Below are 17047 nucleotides of genomic sequence, written 5' to 3'. Positions count from 1 at the left end.
GATTTAAATTGTGTAGCAGTCATGGAAGCAGACGATGGTATAAGTAAGGGCGGCACGGGGGCACCGGCAGTCCAGCACGCCGGCAGTGGGACGCTACTAATTTGCATAAGGTTCCAGCAAACCAATGTTTTTGCATAAGGCCGCCATTTTCAAAAGCTTGCTTCCAAAATACTAATTTGCATAAATTTTGCAGACTTTTTCTTGCATAAGGCCAGTATTTTCAATAGTTTGCAGCCAATATACTAATTTCCATAAAATTCACCAGCAAACTTCCCCATGCACAAGGCCGCTAATTTCAAAAGTTTGCTATAAGAATACTAATTTGCATAAATTTACCGAAAACTCGATGAAACTCATGGTTTTTTCAAGGAAACCTATTAAGTTATTTACGATCATAATTTAGCGATTAATTTTATAACATAATATCAAGGGTTTCACAGGTTTCAAACCAAATTTATTTTGCATAAAAATTATAAAACAAGAAAACTCGATGAAAATCATGGTTTTTTCAAGGAAATCTATTAAGTTAATTACAAAATTAATTTAAAATTTCCATTTCGAAATTATATTACCATTTCACAATTGAAATTTTCTTAACATTAAGTTTTTTAACAGGGATTTTTGACATGCATAATGTTTAACAAGGGATGGCGGAATAAAGTATAATGGGAACATGGCATAATAACGAACAGGAATAAAATATGTATACTTGGAATAGTGTTTATGCCGTATTTAAAAACTGGAACTAGGTATGGGGAAAGAACAAACTCGTAAAATGTCATTCCTGGACTTAAGTATTAATGACCCTGAAGCGAGTACTGCAGAATAAAGTAGGCCTATAGTTGGATAACCGTATTGATCAGAGTGTCCTACTCGTCGCCAACCAACACTGAACGACGAAAACGTGAATGGGCAACACTAATTTCTTGTTGATGTTGAATTATTTAGCCATGAAAGGAGGAACATTTTAATTTATTATGCTATGTTGAAATAACAGAGAAAAGGCATAGCTTAGCTTAGCATAGCTTAGCATATTGTAGCTTAGCTTAGCATGGCTTAGCATAGCTTAGCATATTGTAGCTTAGCATATTGTAGCTTAGCTTAGCATGGCTTAGCATAGCTTAGCATAGCTTACCATAGCTTAGCTTAGCATAGCTTAGCTTAGCTTAGCTTAGCTTAGCTTAGCATAGCATAGCTTAGCTTAGCATAGCTTAGCTTAGCTTAGCATAGCTTAGCATAGCTTAGCATAGCATAGCTTAGCATAGCTTTGCTTAGCATAGCTTAGCATAGCTTAGCATAGCTTAGCATAGCTTAGCTTAATAGGTTTCCTTGAAGAACCATGAGTTTCATCAAGTTTGCATGTTATATAATATTTATGCAAAATACAAATTTGGTTTGAAACCTGTGAAACCCTTAATATTATGGTATAAAATTAATCGCTAAATTATGAGCGTAAATAACTTAATAGGTTTCCTTAAAACCATGAGTTTCATCGAGTTTGCTTGTTTTATACTTTTTATGCAAAATACAAATTTGGTATGAAACCTGTGAAACCCTCGATATTATGGTATAAAATTAATAGCTAAATTATGAGCGTAAATAACTTAATAGGTTTCCTTAAAACCATGAGTTTCGTCGAGTTTGCTTGTTTTATACTTTTTATGCAAAATACAAATTTGGTTTGAAACCTATGAAACCCTTGATATTATGGTATAAAATTAATCGCTAATTTATGAACGTAAATAACTTAATAGGTTTCCTGGAAAAAACCATGAGTTTCATCGAGTTTTCTTGTTTTATACTTTTTATGCAGAATAAATTTGGTTTGAAACCTGTGAAACCCTTGATATTATGTTATAAAATGTTTTTTTAGAATTTTCATATTGTTTCTAATTTTTATTATTTTAATTAAGAATTAATTATTGCAAAGTATATCATACACTTAATGTTTTTGTACAAGAAGAGAAAAAAGGTCTAAAAACAAAGTCAATGAAGACACGTCAAAGTGAGGGTAAAAACACTAAATAATCCTCCAAAGACGAACCAGGAGGAAATGTGTCTAAAATAGACGCGGCGTTGCCGCTTTGAACGGCGACCGCGATTTGTTGAATTAAAAACTCGACAGCGCGTTTTTCTCCAGAGACGTTGCGGATACGGCGCCCGATGTCATGGACCAAGTTGAGTCCCTCCTTTCCAAATGACCCCATAGTTTCGATGGCCACCGCCGCAAACATAAAACGGTTCTCCAGTGACGAATATTTCGCTCTCTTCTTACTCTCAGCCTGGGACGCGGCCCAGAAAAAGGCTGATGCTGAGGAGGCTAGGTATGAAGGCGCGAGAGGGTCAGTGCATGTGAAATCCCAAACTAGAGATTTCCCGCCCGACCAAGGGACTAACGACAACCCGTCCGGGCGCTTTCCGTCGTCCCTGGACAACCCCGGTGGTTCCAGTATGGAGGGCACCTCGGCCGAACGCAAGGCACGTCTCAGGAGATCATTCACAGCGCCGTGTCGTGACAGACGCCCCGCGCTTCTCTTGCAGCTTAAACCATGGGTACCGCGCGACCCAACCTTGGAGCCACACTTACATGTATGCGAGACGCATATCTCGGCGCCTAACCGGAGGCCAACCGCGATACGAAAAGAGGCGTCATCGAGAAGTGTGCCAAGCGAAGAAGAAGGAAGCGCGTTCAACCAGGCCCCGGATTCCTTAGAGGCAATAGATGTCCACCGAGCCTTATCCTGGGCATCCAACGGTAAATCAAGTAAAGACTTGTGTGAGTTCGCGACCAGTGGACGCTCCCACTCACGTTGTACACCCCGAAGGTCCTCAGGAGGGAAATACTGATGGGATAAGTCACGCCATCTGGCAAGGCCTTCCTCGCACGACCAAAGCCCAGTTGAATTGGGCGAAAAAGCGGGCCCAGTGTTGGCATGATGCTCTTGCATCCCAGTTTAGAAACCAGACGGCGGATGGTGCTTTCCACTGCTATGGGACGGATACCACCGTCCTTCTTCTTTAGAGCGCACAGAAAGGCATGTACAGGACGGGGCAAATGTCCTGAGGAACGAGGCGACCTAGCATCAAATTGCAAAGGGCCGTGAGAGATTTTAACAGACCTTCCCCGGCCGCACCCATCCCCGCGCCTGTTAAATCTTTCAAGTGCTGGGGTGTTATTAAGTCCAGACCCCCCGCCGAACCAGCGGGGAAAGAAACCAGCTCAGCCCAAACCTCAGCCTCGGTGGCCATTAAATGTGGTAGCGATGATAAAGTGTCCTCAGTTTCAAAAGAGAAGTCGTCATGGTTAGCTCCAGAAGGATGCTTACCTCGGAGGGTCGAACGTGTGGCAGCATTGTTTGGGGCGAAAGAGTCATCCGAGCAAACGACCCGGACGGCCCCCGTGATATCCCCGTCTGCAAGTTTAGCTTCTACCACCTTAGCGAAAGCGTGTTCTTGTAAAACAGACTTTTTCGAAATTTTTGGTCTGCAAGCGACTGTGGGGAGGACTAGGCCCTCCTGAAATGTTAAAATATTTTGTTTGACGCGTGTTGCCAGGGAAACAACCCTGCCATCCGTTTTAGCGGGAATTTGCAGGCATGCTGCCGCGAAGCAAAGGAGAGCATGCCAAGACGCAACAGTGTTCTCACGTACCACCTTGTTTAAAACATTGGACAAGGAAACCGCCGCTTGGTTCGTGGCTCCCTTGGGGATACGACGTAGAACAAGGCGGCTGGACTTGAGATTAGCGAGAAGAGACACTATATTTACATGGTCCGAGGCAGCCAATGGGTCCAAGATACACGGGTCGACCGTTGAGGGTTTGGAACACGTCGAAGACTTGCTGTAATGACCGTTAAGACTCTTGAAATGCTTGCCGCACTGGGGACATACACTTAAAGAATTGTTTTGGGAAGCCATATCTAACCTAAAAAACTTATTAAATTACTTTAAATTAGACTAATTTATCAAGAAAGATAAGAAACCCGAAAACGTCGCGAAACATTGAAAAACCGACAAAAATTAATCGCTAAATTATGAGCGTAAATAACTTAATAGGTTTCCTTGAAAAAACCATGAGTTTCATCGAGTTTTCGGTAAATTTATGCAAATTAGTATTCTTGTAGCAAACTTTTGAAGTTCGCAGAATTTATGCAAATTAGTATTTTGGAAGCTAACATTTGAAAATGGCGGCCTTATGCAAAAAAATTGGTATGCTTCAAAAACTTATGCAAATTAGTAGCGTCCCGGCAGGGGCACGGGCATTTCCGAATTTCCGAATCCTGTGGTTGTAGCAAGGAAGGCAAGAATGAGAACCAGTCAAGGCTAGGAGCCTATATCCATGGAGTAGAAATTTATAATGACTAGAATTTTTAAACTGGTCCCTCCTGAATTTTCATAAATTCTCAATTAATAAACTGGTCCCAAGGACCAGTAACCCCCGGGTTTTGAATAAAAAAACTGGTCCGAGCAATTAATAAACTGGTTTTTGACCTGTGGACCTGTGCTATATCCAAGACTGGTCATGATGACAAACTAGGAATATTATTGAGGTGAAACGAGAGGATAGTGTTTACACGCAAACCCAGCTGTGAATCTAGCTTACAGGTGAGGAGTTGAAAATTGAGCGTTTACCAATACATAAGAGACTATCTCGCCAAACTTTACACTCTCATTTCCTGTTTTGTTTTTATACCCTTATTGGGTGAAAATTTCGTCTGCTTTACTGTAAATTCTGTATGCTTTGAATACTTCATTAAATTTAACTTCTGCAATTGATTACGAGTTTTGCTATCGTGGCGGCCGGTCGCCTTTCTTGCGCTCCGGTTTCACTGTGTTCGATTTATAGTTCTGCTTAGTGCTTTCTTTCTCCCCCCTCCCCTGCCCTCTTTATGCCCTCCCCCAGAAAACGGAAAAAAACGAAGACTCGGTCTTTCCCGAAGAAGACGATGACTGCCAATCGGAAACATCAAGAACTCAAGCAGGCCAAGGCTGCAACTCAATGGAGACTTCGACACCCCAAGATAATATAAAACCGCTGATTTTTCAACCCCCCTTTACCCGCGAAGGGAAACTTACCAAGGAATCTCAAAACAAAACCGTAGGCACGTTTCATGATATTGACTTCATTCTTCTTTGTGATCACTTTGACAGAACTGTTGGAGAAGTAAAAGATCTTCGGGTCTTAAAAGGTGGCGCCCTGTTGGTGGTACCCCTTACGGCAAAACAACATGACACCCTCGTTAAATGGGACCATATCGACAACATCAATTTTTCAATATCCAGCCCTGGACAACAACAAGATCCTGGAAATAAAGGCGTTATCAATCGTGTCCCGGACATCCTCGACGAAAACCTCATTAGTGAAGCCTTACGAAGACAAGACATTCACTGCCTCAAAGTAACTCGACTAGGTGCCAATAACACCACCTTTCTGCTCAACTTTGGCCCAGAGGAGGTCCCCCAAGAAATCCGTATGCACTACAGAATTTACAAAGTCTCCCCGTATGAACGCCAACCAATACAATGCAAAAACTGCCGACAATTTGGACACCCTCAAAAATACTGCAAAAGCCCTTTCCGCTGTGTCACGTGTGGCGTTAGCCACGCTGACGCTGTGGATTGCCAGGGCCCGAAAAAATGCGCCAATTGTGGTGCTAACGACCACATCGCTACAGCCGCCAAATGCCCTCGCCGACAAAAAGAATTGCAAATCCTCCGCCTGCAAGACCGCCATAATCTCTCCCGCTACGATGCGGTCCAAACCTACCAGAAACAAAATCCGACATCAGCCCCAAAACAGACTCTTACCAACTTCCCCCCTCTTCCGTTAAAACCCACACCTACGACCGGTACCGCCGACACACCTCATACTCCTTGGTCCTCAGCCAAGCCCCAGCCGCCTCTGCACTCCCCCGACGCACTCCTCAGTATGCTATATGAAGCCACCATGGCTCTCGCCAAACCATCTCCACCCGCCTTTGAGGAAATCATTTCCCTCTTCACTTTGCTATTAAATCGCACGCTCAAAACCAACCTTCAAGGTCAAGAATTAATCCCGAAAATTCCCCCCAACAAGAGACAACTCTTGAAGGAATGCTTCGGTAACTAAAATGCCGCAGCAACAGCTCATAATCATACAATGGAACATCCGCAGTTTAAATACAAACCAAGGAGACCTTACAGCACTAATACAACGTTATAACCCACATGCTATCCTCTTATAAGAAACCTGGCTTCAGCGCACACTGTTGGAAAATAGATATCTAACTAATAAAAAACTACTATTCTGAGAGAGCGGTTGCTCTCTTAGATAAGACCTCATACTGCGTTTAATGTATAGATCACGTGATGGAGTTGTAAAGAGACTCCCCAGATAAGAGCTAGTCAGTCTGCTTTTTGAGTCGGGATATAGAGTGGTTATTTTTGAAAGCCGGAGATTAATCGGATGTTTAATTTAAACTAATAAAGTAATTCATTTATTTAACAATGAAGTCGTGATTATTTCACTATCAGCCAACCTCTAAAAATAACAATATGGCAGCAGAGCGTGGTTGCGTTTCGGTGCCGATAGTGAACGTTGGACACGCGATATAGCAAAGGCTTAACAATCGGACGGGACGGACGGACGGTGCACACGCGGTATAGCAAAGGCTTAGGTACAGTAAACGGAAATTAACGGATTTAACATGGCTACAGGTGGTGGTACTAATTTCGCACTCGGAAACATTCGGAAATTAGACGGTCAGAACTATCAATCATGGCAATTCGAAGTAGGTTTAGCTTTACGCGCTCAGAAACTATTCGGATTTATTGCTGGTACGGAAGTGGCCCCAGCCACAACGGACGTTCGCGCAACAAATGTGTACGAAGAAAGAAAAGGTCTCGCGTTATCAATTATCGGCATGGCGCTTAACGATGAAAATAGGCGGTTTGTTGACTTACTAACGGAACCCAAGGACATTTGGGATAAATTAAAGACGATATACGTTCCTCAATCGCGAGCACGAATAACCATATTAAGACGCCAATTATATACAACATCGTTCCAACCAGGTGAAACGATGGCAACGTTTATCGGCCGAGTAGAACACGCGCGAAATCAACTAGTAGCAGCGGGTGAACAAATACCGGATAAAGACATAGCTTATTTGTTAATAGGATCACTCCCCGACTCGTATAGTTCGCTAGCACAGTATATGTATCAACTAAGCGACGCTGAGTTTACAACTACAACCATTAAGGACAAACTAATGGCAGAGTACGGAAGACAGATGCTCAGAGACAGTGAGCAAACAAATACAGAAGCATTCTCGACTCAAGCACCATCAGTTCCTCAGAATAATAACCGGCCTAATAATAGATGCCCAGGAGACAACCAGAAGAGCCACATGGAGTGTGTAGAAGAGGGCATAAAAGTTACGAATGTAGATCGTACTCAAGAGGCAGAACAGCTTACAGAACACCACGTGCCACATCACGCAGGGAAACAGTAGGGGAGCACATTATGTATCAGCCTGTTACACTCATCACGGTAAACAAACGTGGATTATTGATTCAGCATCGACGCATCACGTGTGTAATCAAAGGGAATGGTTCGAAAATTATCAACCAATGCAAATGGACGTCAATCTGGGAGAAGGCATTTCAAAAGCTGAAGGAACAGGAGATGTATATATAGCAATTGACCAAAATAAGATTCATCTAAGGAACGTCATATATGCCCCCAACATGAGCAAGAATTTATTGTCCATACGCTTAGTGGATGAATCAGGGCACAAAACAACTTTTCATGGAAGAACGTGTACAACATATTTTCCAGACGGCACTATTGCGTGACAAGCAAGACTGCGAGACAAGTTCTACACTCTAAAAGCAATTCCAATAAATAAATTCGCATATGATGACGAAACTACAACATATCATACAGGGGGAGTTACGAAAGAGAAAGACAAATGGCACCATAGACTGGGTCATGTCAACGAAGCCGACCTGAAGGTGATGATGAATCAAAGAATGTTGAGAGGTCTACACCCGGTGAGAGGACAACTAGAAAGTTGCGATGCCTGCAAGATAAACAAAAGTCAAGCACAGACATATCATCAACTGGAAAATATAAGAAGTACAGATGTTTTACAACTCGTTCATGCTGATGTATGGGGACCTGCTCCGGTTACCTCATTGGGTGGAGCGCGTTATTACTTATCAATGGTGGATGATTACAGTCGTTACATAACAGTATTTGCTATGGCCAGAAAAGATGAAGTATTGCGACATTTCGATACGTACAGGAAGAGCGCCGAGAAGGAGACTGGGAGACCATTGATTAAAATTCGGACAGATAATGGTATGGAATTCTGTTCTAAGACTTTTGAAGAATACTGCAGGAAAAATGGAATTAAACATGAGAGGACAGATGTTTATTCCCCACAAATGAATGGAGTTGCGGAGAGGATCAATAGAACCATAATCGACATGACAAGAACCTTCATGAACGACGCAAAATTACCTGAATCATTATGGGCCGAGCTGGTATACACGTCGGTTTATCTGAAGAATAGATTAAAGCATAGTAAACTTGGAAGGAAAGTACCTGTCGAATTATGGACGTCAAGAAAGCCAAGTAGCAGACACCTTCGAAGGATCGGAAGCGAAGCTCACGTGCATATTCATCAGAAACAGAGAAGAAATAAATTCCAAGCAAGATAGATCAAAACCCGGGGTGTTAGTAGGATACGCCCAAAGAACCATAGGATATCGTATATGGATACCGGAAGAACGTACAGTCAAAGAAACAAAACACGTACGGATAAATGAAAAAAGTCTTGGAACGCGTACATTGGCACCACTAGAAGACTATTTCTCAGTACAATGGGCAGTCCCAAAGCGACAAATTCCAGTTGCAACTCCAGAAAAACAATTACCAATACAAGCGGAAAATCAAGAAGAAAAGCAAATACGAGCGGAAAATCAAGAAGAAAATCAAATACAAGAGGATAATCAGGAAATCCGTCATCAAGAAATCCAAGATGACCCACCCCTTCCGAAATTACCACCAGGATGGACCCAAGAAACGACAGGACAACATGTACACTATCGTTCGCCAGAGGGAATGAGACTGAGATCTGGGAAAGAAGTTGCCAAATATTGCAGGAGGAACCATATACCTTATGAAGCCACAGCTTTTCCATTTGGACACTATGTAAAACCAGGATTACAAACTGTAATGGAGCAGGATGATAACGTGAAAGAACAAGCAAACATAGAACCAAATGTGACCGTGGACAAGAAACGAGACGAAGAAGACATATTTTACGAGACACATTGTACGGAAGTACAAATTCCCAGAACATACGAAGAAGCGATGAAATCGGAAGAAAGCGAAGAATGGTATAAAGCAATGGAAGATGAAGTTAACACGCTAAATAATCGAGAAGTCATGGAAACGGTACCTAAACCAGGGAAATCTAAAATCGTTGGATGTAGATGGGTCTACGCGAGAAAACAAGAATCAAATAATAATATACGGTATCGAGCAAGATTGGTGGCGCAGGGGTTCAATATGACACAAGGAATAGATTACGATCAAGCATTTTCTCCAGTGGTAAACTTCTCATTGATTCGACTATTCATTGCCTTATTCGTGGTCATTCTTGGATGGACGAGTTGTCATTTAGACGTAAAAAACGCATATTTGTATGGAAAATTACAACAAGAGGTTTACATGAAACAAATCCCGGGTTTCAACACCGCGGATCCCATGAATTACTGCTTAAAATTAAGGAAGGCATTGTATGGGTTGCCACAAAGTGGCCGACACTGGTATGAAGAACTAGATCGGACGTTTAAGACAATTGGATTCAGAAAACTATTGGGAACTAACTGCGTTTATTTCATTCCGATGAAAATCATTGTATTAGTCTATGTGGATGACCTTCTGGTATTGGCGGATTCGCAGGAGCACCTTGATGACGCTCAAAGCCAGCTATCGAGAATATATGAAATGAAGAGCTTGGGACCAATTCGGAAGTTCTTGGGTGTCACGTTTACGAATGTAGGAGGAGGTAACTTAAAATTACACCAAGAAGATTATGCACGCCAAATAGCTTCGAAGTTTAATATTGGATGTGACGAGCCAAGTAGTTTGCCATTATCTCCTGGAGCTATTCTGACTAGACAAGACTGTCCATCAAATGCATGCGACAAACTTAACCAAGAAGACTTCCCATATCAAGCAGTGATTGGATCACTATTGTTCCTTGCTCATCGCACACGACCTGACATATTATATTCCGTCATAGCACTCTCCCAATTTAATCAAAATCCGGATATGAATCATTGGAATCGGTTATGTCAGTTAGTCCGATATGTCCATGCAACGGCATGTTATGGCCTTACATATCAAAAGCAAAGCCAATTCAAAGTCGAAGTATACTCAGACAGTGATTGGGCCTCAAATAAGGACACAAGACGATCAACTTGTGGTTACGTTTGCTACATCGGTTCCTCACCATTCTCATGGAGGTCATTTCAACAAAAATCAATATCGTTGTCTACAATGGAAGCGGAGTATATTGCGTTGTCGGAAGCAGTGAAGGAAGTTCTATGGTTAAAACCCATGTTGGAAGAATTGAAGAAGAACTTCGAAGTTACGTTTGACACACCGGAAGTATTCTGCGACAATCAATCCGCGATACATTTGACAAGAAACGCCGTAGAAACAAATAGATCCAAACATATTGATATACGTTATCATTTTATCAGAGAAAATTTATCCAATAATGATTTTTCTTTGAAATATGTACCCTCAAAACAGAACGTGGCAGATGTATTCACTAAGACATTATCAAAATTAAATTTCTTACATTGTGTTAATATGTTAAAATTAAGTTAGGAAAATGTTAGCTGTAAGAAACACTAATTACTAAACAAAATTATTCTAAATTATTTGATGTATTTAAGAAATTAATTTAATTAATATATTTTTGTAAAATGTTAAATAGGGGGAGTCTTGTTGGAAAATAGATATCTAACATTGTACAAAACATATAAAAAACTAAATGGCCTACTAATAAAAAACTACTATAGATCACGTGATGGAGTTGTAAAGAGACTCCCCAGATAAGAGCTAGTCAGTCTGCTTTTTGAGTCGGGATATAGAGTGGTTATTTTTGAAAGCCGGAGATTAATCGGATGTTTAATTTAAACTAATAAAGTAAATCATTTATTTAACAATGAAGTCGTGATTATTTCACTATCAGCCAACCTCTAAAAATAACACACACAAACCAAAGTCACTAATTTCAATAAATACACCATTTTTCGAAGGGACAGACCCCCGGACCCACCATTTTTCGAAGGGACAGACCCCCGGACCCGGCTAACTCATCTCGGCGAGCGGGTGAGGTGGCGATTTATGCTGCCCTCATCTCCGACCATCAAACATCACTTTAACTTGGCCCCAATCAATCGAAGGTGTCGCCGTCTCTCTCACTAGGCACGGACGACGATTGCAACTAGCCTCTCTGTACGACCCAAAAGGTCAAACGACTGATACCGCCTTAAGTAATCTGACCTCCCAGCTCACCCACCGTCTGATTCTCGGCAGCGACTTGAATGGCCATCATTCGGCATGGGGAGACAGTCACACTAAATTTCAGGGAACGCAAATTATACGATGGCTCAACCAAGATTGCTTACTTACCTACCTAAACGATGGCAATCATACAAGGCGCCCCATGAACACTCGACCCACCACGCCGGACCTTACAGTGACCAGCTCTTCACTGGCTCCCTCCCTCACCTGGACCCCGCTTCAGAAAGGGGGAAGCGACCATCTGCCGATCCTCCTCACACTCTCTGCACAATCCCGACACGTCCACCGACCTCTTCCAGATACCCCTATCCACGTACGCCCGGTGAACTGGCCGACTTTCTACAACCGTGCAAGTGCATTCATGACCCACGATACGGGTCGCCCCCTCTCCTTTCCGGAACTCCAACACGTCATTCTCTCTTTTGCCCACCCGCCGCACCCGGGATCTGACGGTCGACGCCTGTACTCCACGAAACCTCGTCTCCCCTATTGGTGGTCTCCAAAATTACGACAATTACACGAAAAGTCCAACTGGCATCGCAATCGTTACTCGAAACAGAACAATCGCACGGATCTTACAATGTACAAGAGAACCCGCACCCTATTCCGCCTAACTTTGAAACGAGAGAAACAGCGATGTTGGAAAGGGTTTTGCTCTACCTTACTCCCCTCCACACCCTGTTCCGAAATTTGGAACAATCTGAAATGGGCCACTCGCCCTCCGAAGACCTTTCCTCAGCCCCCAAACTTCGAGGAGGATCACGCACGAGCTGCCAGTATGGCTCAATATTACCATCACGCTTATTATAACAAACACGTGGACTGGACTCCGGCCCCTCCCCACAACCCTACGTCTACACTGAACTCCTCATTCACCCTCACCGAACTACAACACACCATTGCTCGCCTGAAACCCTCCGCTCCTGGACACGACAGAATTTCCAATAAAATGCTACAACACTTGCCGACGGTCTTTCACCAAAAATTTTACAAACCCTCAACAACTACTGGTTGACCCTCGACTTCCCTAGCAATTGGAATGGAGCGACTGTCGTCCCTATCCTAAAGCCAGGCAAAGATCCCACCGTGCCAAGAAACTTCCGCTCCATCGCCCTTTTGCTCACCCTAAAGAAGCTGTTCGATCGGCTCGTCAATGACCGTCTCCTCTACTTCTTAGAACATAATAATCTTATACACGGGGCTCAAAGTGGCTTCCGAAAAGGCCGTTCTACCTTGGATCACCCAGCGCGCTTAATTGCGGATGTTGAACCCGCCCTCGCCAACCAATCTATAGTCGGTGCGGTCTTTTTAGACCTGAAGGACGCGTTTGGCAGTGTCCCTTCTGATCGCCTGCTCACAAGATTAAGCTCTCTAGGAATCACGGGCCCCATTCTACGCTGGGTCGAGGATTTTCTCTTGCAGCGCCGACTTCGTGTGAAGATCAATGACCAGCATTCTCCCTACCTGCCGACGAACATGGGAGTCCCCCAAGGGAGTCCCTTAAGTCCAACTCTTTTCCTACTTGCAATAAACGATGTGGGGTTGGACTTCCCCCCAGCTAGCCGAATAGGTCTCCACGCTGACGATATAGCCATCTGGGCGTCAGGACCCACCTTCCTCACGGTACAACGCACCCTTCTGGACTGCTTAAATCTAGCAGCGGCGACTTTTGAGCACTGGCGGTTTCGACCTCAATATGATAAATGCAAATATCTCCTCTTCAAGAAAAAACGCCGCGCCCCTTCCGACTGCTGCCTCCATCTGGACGGTCACCTCCTCGACGAAGTCCCAACCTACCTAGGTTTGTAGCTGGATCCAAAACTAACGTGGACGGTACATATATCCGACCTAGCTGGACGTTGCTCTAAACGCCTTAATATCCTAAGGGCCATAATGGGATAGAACTGGGGCGCAGATAGACGCGTTGGCACGAAAATCTATACTCAATACATACGAGCGGTTATGGATTACGGGGCCATCCTTTACGGAACGGCCTGTACAACAAACCTACGCAAACTCGACCACATCCAACACTCGGCGATTCGCACAATCTTAGGCCTCCCAAGTTCCACTTGCATCGACGCAATGACGGCAGAGAGCCAGCTTTACACTCTCCCTTTCCGGCGACACACATTAGAACTAAACTACCTGGCCAAACTCCTTGCCCAAGGCTTATTCCCGGATACGATCCCTGTCCCCAATTACCGCACCCTCCCTCCGACCACCCGTCTCCCTCTACTAGTTCGGCTGCACAATCACTTACGCTCAACCCTCCGTTCTTTACACCTCGACACCCAAGACACACCACTCATGGATTTCAGCCAGATACCAAGAGCACTCTGGGCCGCTACACGCCTCCAGGTTGTCGATGACTACCTTGCCCACTCAAAGTCCCACTCTACTCCCCAAGAACTGCGACAGGCATTTCTTTCCCAATTACAAGCCATCTCCAATCAAGATCATCCCCTAATTCTATACACCGATGCCTCGAAGAACACCAGTGCCCCTGTGAACGCCGTAGGACTCTATGTCCAAAACCTGGAATGGACCTTTTCTCGCACAATTAATCTACTCCACGATATCACTCGATGCGAATTGATAGCCATTGCTGAAGCTGTACGCCTCGGCCTTACCTTCCCCCACTCAAACATCATTATATGCACAGACTCCCGATCCAGCCTACGAATTCTACAGAGTCGCTCTGTCGACTCGATAGCAACCTGGATCCTCAATGCAGCCGACGAAGCAACCTATCAAAGGCTCACCATACTCTGGTGCCCGGGACATGCTGAGATCAGAGGCAACGATCTTGCGGATCGGGCTGCGCGCCAAGCCCTAGATGTCGCACCTCAACCGCTACACTTGTGGGTCCCGTATTCCGCTCTCACCCTCGCCCGCGCCTTCAAACACTGTTTGGAGGCAAAATACCAAGTGACCTGGGAAACCTCTGCGGAGGGCCTCCGCCAACGACCCTACCGTCCACAAATCCTACAGCGGGGCGCTCCACCCCCTTACTTCCCCAGAGCAGACGAAGTCATTATTAGCAGAACACTCTGCAGACGCGCCGTTATGGGGGCGCTGCTGTATCGCTACGGAAAACGTCCTACCCCCACCTGCTCGACGTGCCATCTGGACGATACTACAGAGCACGTTCTAACCAACTGTGCCCTATATAAGTCGCATCACGACAGACTTCGTTCCCTCTGTCCCGGCAACCATCCTTGACTTCACATCGACGCTATTTTCACGCTTCTAGTCAACCGGCACCGAGACGCAACCGAGGTGGTGCTCAACATCTGGCGGGCATACAAACGACACAATGGACGCTGGTAATGGTCCTCCGTCACACTCCACCCCTGCATCGGACTCGACATCTGTAACTGAATTAACCCCGACCTTACGCTTTCAACGCCTCTCCCCAGATGCCTCCACCCCACAATGCCGTAGCCAGGCTTCTACACCCTGCACTCCGCTATCCCCGTTCAACTCGCGCCTGGAGAAAAAATGGCTGTACCAACCGCAATCGCTATGGCCCTTCTCCCAAACCACGTCGGCCAGATCGTCGGACGCTTCCGCTTCCTGTACGAGGGTATCTACATTGGCGGTGGCATCATCGATGAAGACTACCGCGGCGAGATAAAAGTCATCCTTTTCAACCTAGCTTCACTTCCCCTCTCGCTTCCAAAGGAGGCTAAACTGGCATATTTGGTGATCATTCCCCTCTTTACCGGGACAACTGAAATTGCGGAAATCCTCTCGCCTACCCCCCGGGGCTCCGGAGGTTTCGGCTCCACCGGCATTTCGAAGGACACCACCTCCCGAGACGAACCATAGCTCATCCTCAACAAGAACAAATTCCAAAACAACCCGGCCCCGATGATAACGGTGAAACAATTATGGCGACATGCTTCTCATGGTTTCAAAAAAATGATACTCGGAACTCCTGAAAAAACTACCATTGACACAATGTCTACTCTACCCTAACACTTAACCATAAACTTAAAACTTTAAACTTTAAAAATAGTTTATTTACCACTCTGGTCATATTCCATTTTGTAAAAGTTAATTGAAACTATTTTGAGATAATTCATGTACACATAGACGAGCCCGCGGAATCTTTCCCACCTGGCTCAATTCTTTCTAATAAATAAATAAAAAAAACTTCTGCAGTTGTTTATCCAAATCTACATAATAAAGTTTGAAGGTAGTCTCCATCTTGACTCGGAGAGGTAAGATTTTGGTTTCAAAACTTGTTTAGCCATTAAATTCATTAATAAATGTTTCTGAAGTTACCCTAGTAGAAATGATTTGCCTCAGGAATGAAATTTTTATTTTTAAATACACATAACTTAATTTTATTGCTGACTTCTAGGGTAATATTCGAAAGTCATAAGTTGCACTTTTTAGAAACTCTTAAAGTTTTAATGAACCTAATTTAGCAAACGTAAGTGAATTTTCGACTAATATAGAAGTACAAAATACATTACTCTCTTACGACATTTCACCCCGATTTAGATTGTTCATTGTGTCATGCTTCCCATGCCGCTCTCATTTTTCGACGGCCGACAGGAATATTTCACTCCGTCTTCGCGCTTTGGAGCGTCCAGAACTATTATCGTGTCCGCCACCCCGAAAAGGGTCGTGTCAACTTCGCTATCTTTCATAAATATGGATTTGCCTGTAAATTTCAGTCAGTTACAATCCATCATCCAATGATAGATTTGTTCTTGATTTCATTAGGTGGTTACTTCAATGGTGGTAACAGTGGTCCTTCTTGCGGTTTTGCTCGTCATTCGAATATCTGCAAGTTTTGGTGAATATCCACGTTAATATTAAGTCCTCTGTTTACTTGACGTCATTGATTCGTATTTAGGCTGCCAAGGATCCAGTTGTTCAGGAATGGCTAGTCGCACTCGATATGGAAAAATTTTCAAAAGTATTGTGGATTACATAATGATTGACGGATACGTTCCGATATTTTCTGGGAAAGAAGCTCTGATCATATCAGACAGATACCTGACTTGGTTCTTGGGAGACGTCTTGACCGCCGATGCTGAGACTAAACAGCTCTTCGCGGACCAAGGAGGACTTTACTTTTCGCAGCAAGAAATTGGCTTCGAATTCTTACACATTGTTCACAATTCATCTTGGATGAGAAGCAGTCCAATAGTACACGAGTTCAGACAACTGGGGTCAGTATGAATTTTGTCGTGAAGTGACAAGGACTGACCACTCTTTATTGCAGTCTGGGACCAATGTTCGAAACGCAAGTTTTCAACTATCTTGAGTTCGTCTACAATCACCCTATGGAATACGTCACGTGAAACATTGAAAAGCTCTTCAAACTTGGACCTGAGTAGCGTCACCGCTCCTTTCTACTTGTTTTTGATTCTAATGTCAGTATCAGTCGCCGTTGTCCTAACCGAGATTTGCTTCGGCGAAGTGGCTAAACGT

General features: G+C 44.0%; 1 protein-coding gene across 1 annotated transcript; it reads left to right on the top strand.

The window, feature by feature from the left end:
- Positions 1-4606: 4606 nt before the first annotated feature.
- On the top strand, positions 4607-6191 carry LOC149587180 (uncharacterized). Its single transcript, XM_089863601.1, has one exon. The coding sequence runs from the start codon at positions 5000-5002 to the stop codon at positions 6107-6109; it is 1110 nt and encodes a 369-aa protein (XP_089719727.1). The 5' UTR covers positions 4607-4999; the 3' UTR covers positions 6110-6191.
- The last annotated feature ends 10856 nt before the right edge of the window (positions 6192-17047 follow it).

Source organism: Phalangium opilio, unplaced genomic scaffold (assembly GCF_054372755.1).
Source record: "Phalangium opilio isolate 3A_F unplaced genomic scaffold, DU_Popi_V2 ptg001170l_1, whole genome shotgun sequence".
Classification (NCBI taxonomy): Eukaryota; Metazoa; Arthropoda; class Arachnida; order Opiliones; family Phalangiidae; genus Phalangium; species Phalangium opilio.
The sequence above is the reverse complement of the archived record's forward strand: the minus strand, read 5'-3'. Positions and strand labels throughout refer to the sequence as shown.

What these genes read in the sequence shown, in the direction of transcription:
- LOC149587180 (XM_089863601.1), top strand. Translation starts at nt 5,000, where the DNA reads ATGGAGACTTCGACACCCCAAGATAATATAAAACCGCTGATTTTTCAA.